The sequence below is a fragment of the Lycorma delicatula genome, chromosome 10 (assembly GCF_047948215.1).
Source record: "Lycorma delicatula isolate Av1 chromosome 10, ASM4794821v1, whole genome shotgun sequence".
NCBI classification, from domain to species: domain Eukaryota; kingdom Metazoa; phylum Arthropoda; class Insecta; order Hemiptera; family Fulgoridae; genus Lycorma; species Lycorma delicatula.
The window spans coordinates 42,720,187-42,733,147 of NC_134464.1; the positions used below are offsets into that span (position 1 = coordinate 42,720,187).

Consider the following 12,961-nt stretch of genomic DNA (forward strand, 5'->3'; position numbering starts at 1 on the left):
TGTTGGTTGGAAATTTCTTACATTTGAAAAAAGGAATAAAACATACAAGGGATGTTCAATAATTAACAAGACAAATTGATGTAGAGAATGACAATGAAACCTTTTGAAGGTCAAGTTGGCAGCTCTGGGAACATATTAAATCAGATGTTTGAACATAATTAATCTAAACATAACCATCTCTTTTACTGGTTTCAAAATGTCACCTCCGCTTAAAACGTGTATGCCAGAAGAGCAACAATCGTGATACGATTTTTGCTATCAGAAGTGTGAAACCGGCAGAAATTTACTTAAGAATGTTGATACAGTATGGTAGAAAGTGTTTAAACCCCTAGTAATGTGTATAAGTGGGTGGAACAGTTTAATTCAGGCATAAGAAGTGTGACTGATCTCCATTGCTCTGGAAGACCAGTTGAAGTTTGACAACTGTACTGTAAAATCACATAAATAATCTCATTTGTGAAGATGAGCGAGTCAAAATTTCCCAAACTGCAAGTTTGTGAATGCGTGGTTCCAAAACAATTTGGAACCGTGCATTCAATCATTCATGACATGGTGAAATCAGAAAACATGTTCAAGATGAGTTCTAAGACAGTTGACTTAAGCCTATTAAAACACCTGGATTCACATTTGTTCTAAGATCAAAGAACGGTTCGAAGTAGAAGGTAACTTTCTAGATCGTGCATGAAACATGGATACACCATTTCGAACACAAATCCAAACGGCAAAGTCCTGAGCAAAAACATCCGGATTTGCCCACCAAAAAAAATTCAAAACTCACACATCAGCCAGTAAAGTGATGTTGATGTTCTGGGACTCGCAAGGCACAATTTTTAGTAATTATTTAGGACATCATACCATGAACAGCGAGTACTTTTCTATCATGCTCTAACAGAAAGTGAAATCTGCGATAAGGCAAAAACATTAGGGTACACTCAAAAAGTGTGATTCTCTTGCATGACAACCTGCACTCCCACATCACTCAGAAAACAGGAGAAACATTCAAAAAGTTGGGTTGGGAGGTGTTGTCACATCCTCCTTACAGCCCAGACCTCGCCCCATCCAATTTTCATTTGTTCGGCCTGCTTAAAAACGTTTTACATGAAGTTTTACAAGAAGTTTGACAACAACCAACGAAGCAATCAAAAAAGCGGTACATGAATGGTTCAAACAGCAAGGTAAACTTCTACACTGCAGAAATCAGAAAGCTTAGAGAATGGTGGGACAAGGGTCTAAAAATTGTTGGAGACTATGTTGAAAAGAAGCAATTTTCATTGTCATTGAATAAATAGTTTTTTCTCTACATCAATTTGTCTTGTTAATTAATGAATGTCCCTCGTATGTTATAGAAAATGTTAATACTAACTTGCTGTTTAAACAAGTTCAAACTTTATTGTTTGTAAATTATTACAACTCAAACTCTGGTGTCTTTGTTAATCAGATGTTAGAGAATTGATTTTGTGTAAAGTCAAGAATTGATAAGTTAATTGATGTTTGAATTAAAATTCGGGAATACTTATTCAGTTCCTATATCTCAGCTGGTCAGTTCAACATCTGATTCATTTCAATTTAACAAAAATTGATTCATAAAAATATAATAATTAACAAAATATATACCTAAAGGTTTATGTTCAGCAAGCCAAGTATACAACAACGATTCATGTCGTACAGTATCCAATGTTGGTACAACCACATCAGGAGCAGCTACTTTGTGTGTTTCTACTTCTATCTGAGGTACTTTATTTGACCATAAACTCCACTCTCCATTTATGCTTACCTTTAAAAAAAAATAAATTTTAACTTAATAAAATTAAACAAGACATGATTACATGTTTCTAATAAAATATTATAAATCAAAATTTAGTGTTGTAGCTTAGTTGGTAGAAATACTGACTGGTTAACAATAGTTCCACAGTTTAATTTTCAGTTCAAACTTTACAAATTTTAATTTATTTCATTACCTCAATAGCAAAATGAGTCTAAATGTTTAGATTTTCTGCCAAAGTTCTCTAAAACTTTGAAGATCCTACAGATCCTAAAAAGTGAAAGCCAACAGCATATATTTTTAAAGCCCAGCCAAAACAAATAAGACAGTGCAGGTTTGTCCACCTATCTGCTCTAAGGTTTTGTCAAAAAGAGATCTCTATTTTCAAATAACTACATTTATTTGATATAACAAGTATAAAAGTCAATGGAAAAAATTAAATCTACATAGTGTTTTCAATCTTCTACATAAACTGAGCAAGCATTTGTCCTAACAGTAAATAAGTTTATCAAATATATTTCTGTACATTTAATTGATCAGACCAGCCTATTAATACACGACTCATATGTTTTGCGCCATGAATTTTGCAAAAAAATTAATTAAAGAATTCACTGCTTCGCAGGTGTAAGCTAACTAGGACAGCTCATTTCAACATTAATACCATATTGTTATCACTCTGAAGAGAGATTGGTGAAATTTAAAAACACGGGATGTTTAAAATCACTATTTAACTAAGAAATCTGGACAAACATTTCTGGTGGCAGATTTGAGATAGACATTACTTTTTAAATATCTCTTGTACATTGCAATTTTCAGGTAGATAGTATGAAGACAAAATTCCATTGTTATCATTAAGCGATAACAGTAATACAGAATTCAGATTACATCATTATGAGTCTAATATTATTTTATCATAATACAGTGACCAAGTCTTTAAAAGACCTTTAACCAATGTATAAATAAAATGTATTAAAATATATTCATATAAATTACATATAGATAACAGCATGAAATAACCATTTAATTGTTCAGTTAGGACTTAGTTACATCTTTTCATAAAAAAAACATTAAAAAATGTGAAACAGAAAATACTGTTGTAAACACTTATCTTAACTTCAATCTAATAAATATAAAGGTGTTTAAATAATTTGTACATACTAAAAATGTTAATTAAAAAACAAACTGAAGGCATACCTCATAATCAATGATAGGCATATTAGCATTTACAGATGGTACTGGAATGGTAGTCACAGAACGCAGAAAATCGCCAAGATCTGATCTAACTTTTAACTTGGCATCACCAGCAAAGCTCCACAATAAAGAATAAATTAATACTTTAGGAATGTAACGTTCTAATTGTTCTGGTGGTAGAGGAAAGTCGGAATGAGCATGATTATATTGTACAACATTTCTGCAGAAAAAAATACTGATATCACACACTGAATAATTAAGATTAAATAAAAATCTTAATGAAAAATAATAGTAAAATATAATCTTAATAATAATAATTCTGAAGTCCTGAAGAGACCAGTAACCAAGTGGACAGAAGAAAGAAAGAGAACCCACAGAGAAAAAGAAAGCTGCAAGGAAGCATAGAAAATTGAGTCTTTGCATGATCCAACAGGGTCCATCGCAAATTACAATAATAATAACTCGATTATCATTCTCAATTTTAAACGATTTTGAATTTTCACTCTTAAATAAAGATCAAGAAAGCATTCACACTAGTCTTAAAGTTTTTTGTTTTTTTTAAGTTACATGCTTTCTGTTAAGAGAATAAAAATTTTAAATCTTATTATAGTGATGGTAGTTAAAAGCAACAGTTTTTTTACTGACCACTAGGGCATTCTGCCTGTACTATGGTTGCTTTGTTCAATTGGCTTTCTCCGGTCATTACAGTAACATGTCATATCAATTTACTCATATGTAACAATTCTTTAACATGTTCAATTATTACAATCATGTTGTTTTACATTCAAATCAAATCCAATCTCGTCTAAGTGTACATTGGTAATTTATCTCAACACTTTCAATGGCTATCATCAGACAATATAATGTATTCATTCAAGTTAATAAACACGGTTACAGTTTGTTTACAATTCAACAATTATTTACCACATCAAACACCATTAACAACTGCAATCCTTGAATGAATCAAGGAAGGTTGTTAACCACTTTCTGCAAGTGATTTATAGAAATGGTAACCCATCCATAAAAATTTGTTTATTTGTAAACAAGTAATATAATTGTATTATTAATAAAAGTTCACAAACTGTAAACATATAGATACACAGTAACTCTACTTAGAGTGTCTGAAGTAGTATTGCTAATAACAATGGAGAGGATATAGTGTATCATAATAGGATGCAGCAAGAAGCCAGTTAATTATTAATCTTTAATTCCATGTTTTATTATGAAAACAATTTTTAAAAACTACTCACTGTTCATTTTAATGTTTTACAAACAATATTTTTCAATACCAACTCTTTGTTTCTTCATATTACAAACATTATTTTTCAATTCTCATCAATATCTTTTTAAACAACCTTCTCATTCACTTTTACCTTCAAATGCCTCAACTAATGCTTCTATTTACAACCAAGTAATATAATTATATTTTTAATCAAAGTTCACAAACTGTAAACATATAGATACACAGTAACTCTATTTAGTGTGTCTGAAGTAGTATGGCTAATAACAATGGAGAATGGAGTGGATAGAGTATATAGTTACAATTGGGCTAATGGCTCTATTAATGGGTATAAAAAAAACATTACCCAAAAGAAGCTGATCGTGTACACTACAGTGCTAGAGGAGAAATTCTCAATGTTCTTTTGATTTTTAAATCAAGCCAAAAGCAAAGGGAAAACTGGAAGCACATGAATGATAACTACAGAATATGGCTGGAAAGTGAGTACCAACCCTTCCACTTCATTCAAATTTGGTAATTCACAATGCTTGTTACCATAACTCCAAATTCAAATTATAGAAAACAACCACTGTTAGAATGGCTACAAAGTAGAAATATTCTATTTTCAACAGATATGTTAAAAACTGAACTGTATGAATTAGTGCAATTAAATATACCTTATTATGAAAAGTATTTCTTAGAGAAAATTAAGGATTCTCTTCCCTGGTAGAAGTCATCCCTCAATACAACACCTTTGAGGTTGCCGAAGAAAATGAGTTATGTAAGCAAAAGGCAATAAAAGAAATTTCTGAACTGCAAGTTGTATTCTGAAAGCAGAGCTGTGAACACAGCTTAAAAGTAGTGGACAGAGCTATTATTAGACAGTTACTGAATGAAAACAGTAAGGTTTACAATAGCTAACAATGATAATGAAAACAGTGACATTATAACTAATTGATTTGTCATCAGACATGATGAAAAAGATGATATAAATGGGAGAGCCACTAAATTAAAAAAAAACCTTATTTCTTTCCTACTATTCCTGCAATAAAAAATAAAAATACCATTAAGAAAGACAATAGAGGTAAACAGATGTGTACGCTACACAGCAGACTTTGTATGTTTATGTTGATATTCCACAATCCTCCCAGCCGATCCAGTAATCCACCCCCAACCCAGTATGTCAACTGAATTTTCTAAACTTAGTGAATAATATAACATTATGTAATATACATTGTACAATGTATAACACAATGTCATAAATGATTAAGTATATCATATAATTTCTTATTCTTAAAATTTCATCTATAAGCACTTACCTAACGCCTTGATTTAACATTGAAAATAATGAGCTAAGTGCACGTAATCGAGTAAAGTCCATAATGTGTTCCTGTTTCATAGCATATTCTAAACACCTTACAACAAGTCCATCTGGTGAAAAATGGGACTGTAATATGCCAGCAACATCAAACTGAACCTATAACAACACATATAACAATAACAGACTTCATTAGAACTTCGACGAGGATTATTTAATAAAAAAAGAAAACAATAATGCCTCATGAAATACATATCTGTTAATCTTGTTAACACCCAAGAATAAGAAAAATGACACATTTTAATAAAACATGACTTAATAATGGCCAAAACATCTTAAAGTAAATAAAACAACTAGTGCTATTTCCTATTTACATGAAGACCATTCACTCATTAATTATGATTATACAGGGTGATTCAAAAAAACGGGAAATTAAAAAAATTAAATAAGTCTTGTTGAAACCAGGCTGTGTTAAGAATTGGTGGAAATCTGACATCTACAGTTCGTGAACAAACTCTTCGATGACGAAGCACATTTCCACCTCAGTGGATTTGTTAACAAGCAAAATTTCACATACTGGGCACAAGAAAATCCTACGCAGCTACACCAGCGTCTGTTGCACAGCCAGAAAGTGACCGTGTGGTGTGCTATGTCATCTTACGGTGTTATAGGCCCTTATTTTTTTGAGGATGACAACGGTCTTGCGATTACAGTGACGTAGGCTTGTTACATAGCCATGCTTGAAACCTTTGTTGTGGAACAACAAAAGAGATTTCCACCAATTCTTAACACAGCCTGGTTTCAACAAGACGGAGCAACGTCACATACTGCATAAATATCGATGGCAGCTGTACGCCGATTGTTTGGACAATGTGTCATTTCACGAAATGGTGACATTAGATGGCCTCCCAGATCACCTGATCTCTCAGCTTGTGATTACTTTTTGTGGGGTCACCTTAAAAGCAAAGTGTTCCACAGTAGACCTGCTACAACAGAAGAACTGAAGGCAAAGATCCGAGAAGCAATTGCGGAAATTCCAGTTGAGATGTTACGTCAAACCACGAACAATTTAACGAAGAGACTTTGTGAGTGTTTACGTAGAAGAGGAAGTCACCTGCAAGATGTCATCTTTAAAAAATAAACTAAAATGTATGTATCCTAAAATGGAAACATTTGTACAATTACATGAAATAAAATTCATTTTCTAAAAAAAAAATTTTCATTAACGTTATTTAATTTTTTTAATTTCACATTTCTTTGAATCACCTGAATATCAATAATTGCTTGATGATGAATCTTTCCAGCAGAAAAGAACAAAATTTCATGCTTTGTAATGTAAAGGACATATTATAACCACTGATTATAATATGTTTTTCATTTAGAAAGTACGATATTAGTAAAGGTTCAAATTCACTCATAAAAATATTTTAGTTACTAACAATTTAGTTGATAAGAGAAATTAATACTGTAAAGCTGAGAAAAGATGCTAAAGAGATCTCACACTCTGAAAGTAAGCAAACGAATGATCTAATGTTTCCTCAGCTTCAAAGTATAGCTGTGTTACAGCAGATGAAGTTGAAAAAATTACAACTTGAAAAAGAAAAGATCCTGTTGGATGATTCAATGGGTGATCAACCAAGGTAAAATTCCAAAGCCCAGATCTCCCAGCAAACAAACCGTCATGTAATACAGTGAAAACCTCTCTTAATGGGTTTCGTCTCTAAATTGTGACATCATGAATGCTCCTGAGCCACTCAGCAATGATGCTGGTGAATTTGAATTTTTCATTAGCACTGTACATAGCATACATATTTACACTAGCCTTTCTGTTAATGTACTTATCAGCAAACTCAACATGTTTCTTTACCTCAATATGAGTACAGTCTAATGCCACTACTACAATTAGTATCTGAAAACGGTTATGCCATAAAACCTTAACCTGATTTAAATATGTCCCTTATTGTGCTAGAGAAGTAGATCCACTTGTTTAATTTTTCAAATGAATTCTGACTGATGATTTTTCATATGATCAACTACACAACACACAGTGAAGCAATGAACTCCAATGTCTTGAAATATACAGCAATGGAACCATGGATCACCAACAAAATGTAGAAACAACACCATTTTTTCTTACTGACAAGCCCTATCTCTTGTATATAATTTTCTGGCTAACAACCCCCCCCCCCCAATACTCAAAAATTGATATTTCCAATCTCTCTCTCAAAAAAACAAAACAATTCTTTATACTTTTTTTTACATGACAGGCATAGACTACTTTGGTCATTTTGCCCTATGAGAAAGGAAATTTATACCATATGATGAATGCCATGCCTGACCAGAATTTGAACCCTATTTAAAGTTCTTTTTATAACTTTCTTTCACAAACATGAACCATGATTATAAATGATATAACCATGATTATAAATAAGCACAATGCAAGCACGTTACCATAAAGATTTTTAAAAAAATTGTACTTACTTAGCTTTTCAAAATTACTCATCTCTATTCAAACAAAACCTAAGTATTTATCTGTGATTCTGGATAACACATTTACATATTAAGGAAAATAACTACTTGCTATTTTATTCACTCTGATTTCCTCTAATCAAATCATCCATTTCCAATACAAAAATTTAAAAAAATATAAAAATAATTAAATACTGGTAAATTTTTTCTAAGATATTGTAAGGTTAAAATATTAAAAGAATAAATATAAATACATTTCTTTTACCTGCATAGCTGGAGATATTTCTTCCTCTTTCAGAACCTCAGATTGTGTTTTCTTGGGAGCAAATCCTAATGAATCATCATCACTTTCTTCAAGAGGTATATGTCTCAATCTTGCTAAATAATTTTCAAATATCATTTCTGTTGATAAAACATCTTCACTGAACCAAACCATACCGCAACGAGAAACTGTTGCCAAAGTTGCATACTTCAGATCTTGTACCTACAACAATCATTCAAATGAATTCTTTCAAAACTAGGGAAAAAAATAATGTTGGAGGCATATTTAGGAAGAGATCAATGAGATTAACAACTCTTTATCAGCAGCATTTTTTTTCTTCATATTATTTAATCATCATAATATATATATAAATTTAACACAAAGAAAACAATGTCACATCATGGCAATGTATTATTTATATAAAAAAAAATTACACAAAATAAATCTTCAATCTCTACAGAAAATAAACTTAATGATTTTTTGGCACTCTCAAAATGATTCTTTGGAAATGTCAGAAGTCTAATAGTAAGTCAGTTTATAAAAAAAACATGTTTTATGTGTGATCTGTTATAAGAAATTACAAGATAAAAAGACAGTAGTTGTATATTATATTAAACCTTCTTAAATTCACATGTTTCCACAAATTCATATCATGTTATCTAACAAAGAACAGAGGAATATACCCCAATTAAATTAGACTGGCTCTAAAAATCATTTAGAGCCATATTACATTATATTACATTTACACCTTGTATAGCTTATTATTTCGGAGTTATATTACCCTTTTAATAATAACTACCAGGCGATGATAACGCCCAAGCATTTTTCACCTACAAACAACCAAAAAAAAAAAAAAATCTAAAAATCATTGAAGGCAACTCCTAACTCTACTCAGCCTCCTTTTCTGTACAGGTAAGACTCATGTGAATGTAATTAATAAAATTCTATTACAGTAATAAACACAGAGAATATTTACTATCATAGTTTTATAAATATGTGGCTTTGAAGTAAACAAAATTTAAATAAAATGTTTTGGGAAATGCTGCTGTCATAGGATGTTAAAAACCTCAAGGGAGAGAATTTCAAGATTTTCTGATACTGTGCGAAATTAAAGTATATTAACCGTGAAAATGGAATAAAAAAAAAATTGTTATTTTTAACATGCATTAAAGAAAAGGAAACAAAATAATCTTTGAACATGAAATTAAAAAAAAAAAAAATATTGTCCAAGTAAGACAAAAAATAATATGACTCAGCAATCAATTAACTTGACAAGTAGATAAGACTGCAGTTATTTCAAGTTATGTTACTTTCTATAAAATGGCAAGGAAACAAAATAATTATATATGTAAATATTTTTTAAATTCTATTAATATAAACCACCTAGTACAGAATATTGAACATATTGTATAATATACTAATAATATCAATGTAAACATTACTACAATTTACAATAAAGAAATATTTAAACCAGCACACAAACCTAACAACCACAACAAAATATTTAAAATAACAAAAATAATAATAGAATAAACAATCTGTGTGGAATTTAAAAAATGAAATGTAAAGATTGTGATAGTATTTATATAGAAAAAATAAATAGATAATTTAAAACTAGATTTCTTGAACATTACAGAAAAATTCAGAAATAATAAATCTGATATAGCAGACATAAACAAAAACAATCTATTTCTGATCTTAACAAATTTAGAAACATTAGAAATTTATAAAGATGACATAAAATTAAATATATTCGAAAAATAACAATAATCTATACTAGGTGGTTATATTAACAGAATTAAAAATATAATTAAACAGTACAGAGGAATAATATGCATCTTAAAAGGATTAATTACAGTAAAATAAATAAATAAACAAATATATATATGACTAAAGTTAATAAGTACAATAGATTTGCCTACTGTTAATTTTTACAGTTTGAAATTAATTTTGAAAAACTTTGTAAAATAACCTTTTTATCCGTTATCAAAAGTTAAGTTTATTATTGCTTGTTTTCTACTACACAGTTTAGTATAACAGTATTTTAGAGTTCATATTTACTTTATTAAAAAAATTCACCTTGTTACACTAATTACATTATTTCATTAACAGCATTAGATTCTGTGACCTCTATGATCAATCACAATATTGCATGATTGCAGAAAGAAGAAATGTTTAATCATGCAAAAAAACTGTAGCAACCTGGAGAACAATATTCATCCTAGTAATAATGATACAATATTAATTATCAACTAAAGCAATTTTAATGAAATTTAGTATTAAACAGTGATAAAATTGTATTTTATGCAAGTTTCAGCATGAACTGCATACGTTAATGCAGATCTGATCCTGTCACCTTCTGCAAAAAATCACTACTGGAGGTGGCTCAGAAGCCATATGTGCAAAACTTAATTTTTTTTATTTATTACTTTTTTAAATGGAATTTAAAAAAGTATCTATAATAATAACAGAAAATAATTTCATGTTACATCTTTTTTTTACTTCACTGCTATAGTCAGTATTAAATGACATCAGCTAGAAAAGATAAACAGGAAGTATGTTAAATCATGGTGGGGCAAGGATGAGAAAAAAATTTAACAATCATAATTAAATGCCTAAAATGAAAATCATAAGGAAATATAATAAAAGTAAAATAGAAGATAGATAAACACAAAATACAATATAATCTTAAAAAAAAATTCAATTTACCTCAAACATAACCCTGACATTTGGTGGTAGAGAAAGACGTTCACCGTTTGGCAATGTTAACAGTTTGTTATCATCCAGTACCGAATTAAGATTTTCAACCCATTCTGGATCGACATCTCCATCAAAAATAATCCACTGGCGTTTATTGATTTCACCTCTGACATTGTCTATTATTTTCCTGCAATCATAAGAAAAGTACTTACATTTTGTTACAAAAAAAATTACAAATATTGATAATATTATAATAAAAAAAACTTTAAGAGAAAACACTTTTATTCTGTTTACCATGATACTGAATATATAGTGAGTGTCTTTACATTCTGACAAATTAAAATAAGCATACATCAATGAATGTAAGTACGACCGAGAAAGACAGTTTATAGTAATAAATTAATGTGTTAGAATAGCGCAGATGAGCAATCCGATCCAGGAGGTCAGTAACTCCCCAGTCAAAAAACCAATTATATTTTAATTTTAATAGTTTCTTAGAAATGTCCTCAGCTACCACTTTGTATAAGATTCTAATTAATAACATCCCTGGCTCAAACTGGTGATAGATAAATGTAAAAAGTAACAACTTTAATATACACAATGAATGAAACTGCCTCAATGGGTACTGCATGTAGAGAATCTGTACTAGACAGAGAGAAATCTATCAAAGAAATCAATTCCTTTTCTGTGAGTAACAATGAATTATAAAAAGGAATTTATCAAGGAAAATTGCTTTTATAATAATTTATAATCGTTGACTGGTTCTCTGAATACATTTATCAGCGGTGCAGTAATATTAAATGTATGAAACTATACAGTATAAAACAGATGAATGGCATTATATTAAATAGTTACATTATAGTACTATTATTTACAATAAGATTTTTTGACAAATAAATTTAATATGAACCCAACATTAAAACATTATTGTAATATTTCCTTCAACAGAATAGCAACTTTCAATAATCCTCTATAATTCCCCAAAATTATATGGCAATGAAGTGAGTAATCAAGTCAAGCTGGTTTTGTATAAACTGTGTAATGCTTTTCTGATAAAATTTGGTATTACAATCAAAATGCAACCAACTCGTCGTACATATAAAATCAAAGGAATCATTACTCAAATAATCATGCATACAATCATGAAGAAACAAACATTAAATTATAATGCAACAATTTAAGATAGTAATACACAGCATTTAAACTTAGCCAAGTTATTTTGTTCCAGATACTCAAGACTTCAATAAATTAACAATTAATGTAATCCACCTTACCACCACATTGATATGTACTCTAGATGTTTCAGCTTACTTGGACTCCATCATCCGGAGTAAAGATCAATACATTTTTAAAAAATTCAAAATTTAAAAAAAAATCATACTACTAGTATACTCAGTTTAGTTCAGAATGAGTAGGCCAGTAAAACGATAAAAAAGTATCATGTTGAAAATGATCATTTCAATACACTTTTTAATGTGGCATTTTAATTTTAATCAGTCACTGTCAATGTCTGTAGAAGAGTTACGGGTAGTCTTCACGTCGCTCTGCCAAAGGTGACATCTTCATTACCATCAAGTTCATTAGAAATTCCGCATTTTTTAAAACTTACCCATACTAATTCCGTGGAAATACCTTCACAAGCATCTTTTATCCAAACACAAATCTGGTTAAAATCTGGGCGTTTGATTCTTCCTATAGGTGTGAGAAAAAAATTTTCATCAGTCATCCATATACTGTACAGTTGTTATAATGCAGATTTGAACGGTTTATTAATGCAGAAATCTAGTAGTTGTAATAGAGATGTCAATTCGCCTGGAATTATTACTTGCTTTGTCATACCCTTTTTTAAAATTTCTTTCACTTTCTCAGTTGTATGCCCCCGATAACCGTCCATTACTAGCATACCGGTATTTTTTTTACTAAGTAAATTTCCTGATCGATTTTGCCATATACACCTGATCCAATCTAAAACTAAGAATCCAACCTGATTCCTGTGCTCTGATAATACCTCCATTTACCTATACGGTAGGAGGAGTTTTT

General features: G+C 30.1%; 1 protein-coding gene across 3 annotated transcripts in view; it reads right to left on the reverse strand.

The window, feature by feature from the left end:
• Dhc64C (dynein heavy chain, cytoplasmic) overlaps positions 1-12,961 on the reverse strand; it is a 211,087-nt gene that overhangs the window by 73,275 nt on the left and 124,851 nt on the right. For all 3 annotated transcript variants that reach the window (XM_075376527.1, XM_075376528.1, XM_075376526.1), the window contains 5 exons: positions 10,931-11,108; positions 8,225-8,443; positions 5,492-5,649; positions 2,957-3,173; positions 1,615-1,774 (listed from right to left, as the gene is read on the reverse strand). In XM_075376527.1, the coding sequence (XP_075232642.1) occupies positions 1,615-1,774; positions 2,957-3,173; positions 5,492-5,649; positions 8,225-8,443; positions 10,931-11,108 (932 nt within the window). The remainder of the gene's footprint in view (positions 1-1,614; positions 1,775-2,956; positions 3,174-5,491; positions 5,650-8,224; positions 8,444-10,930; positions 11,109-12,961) is intronic.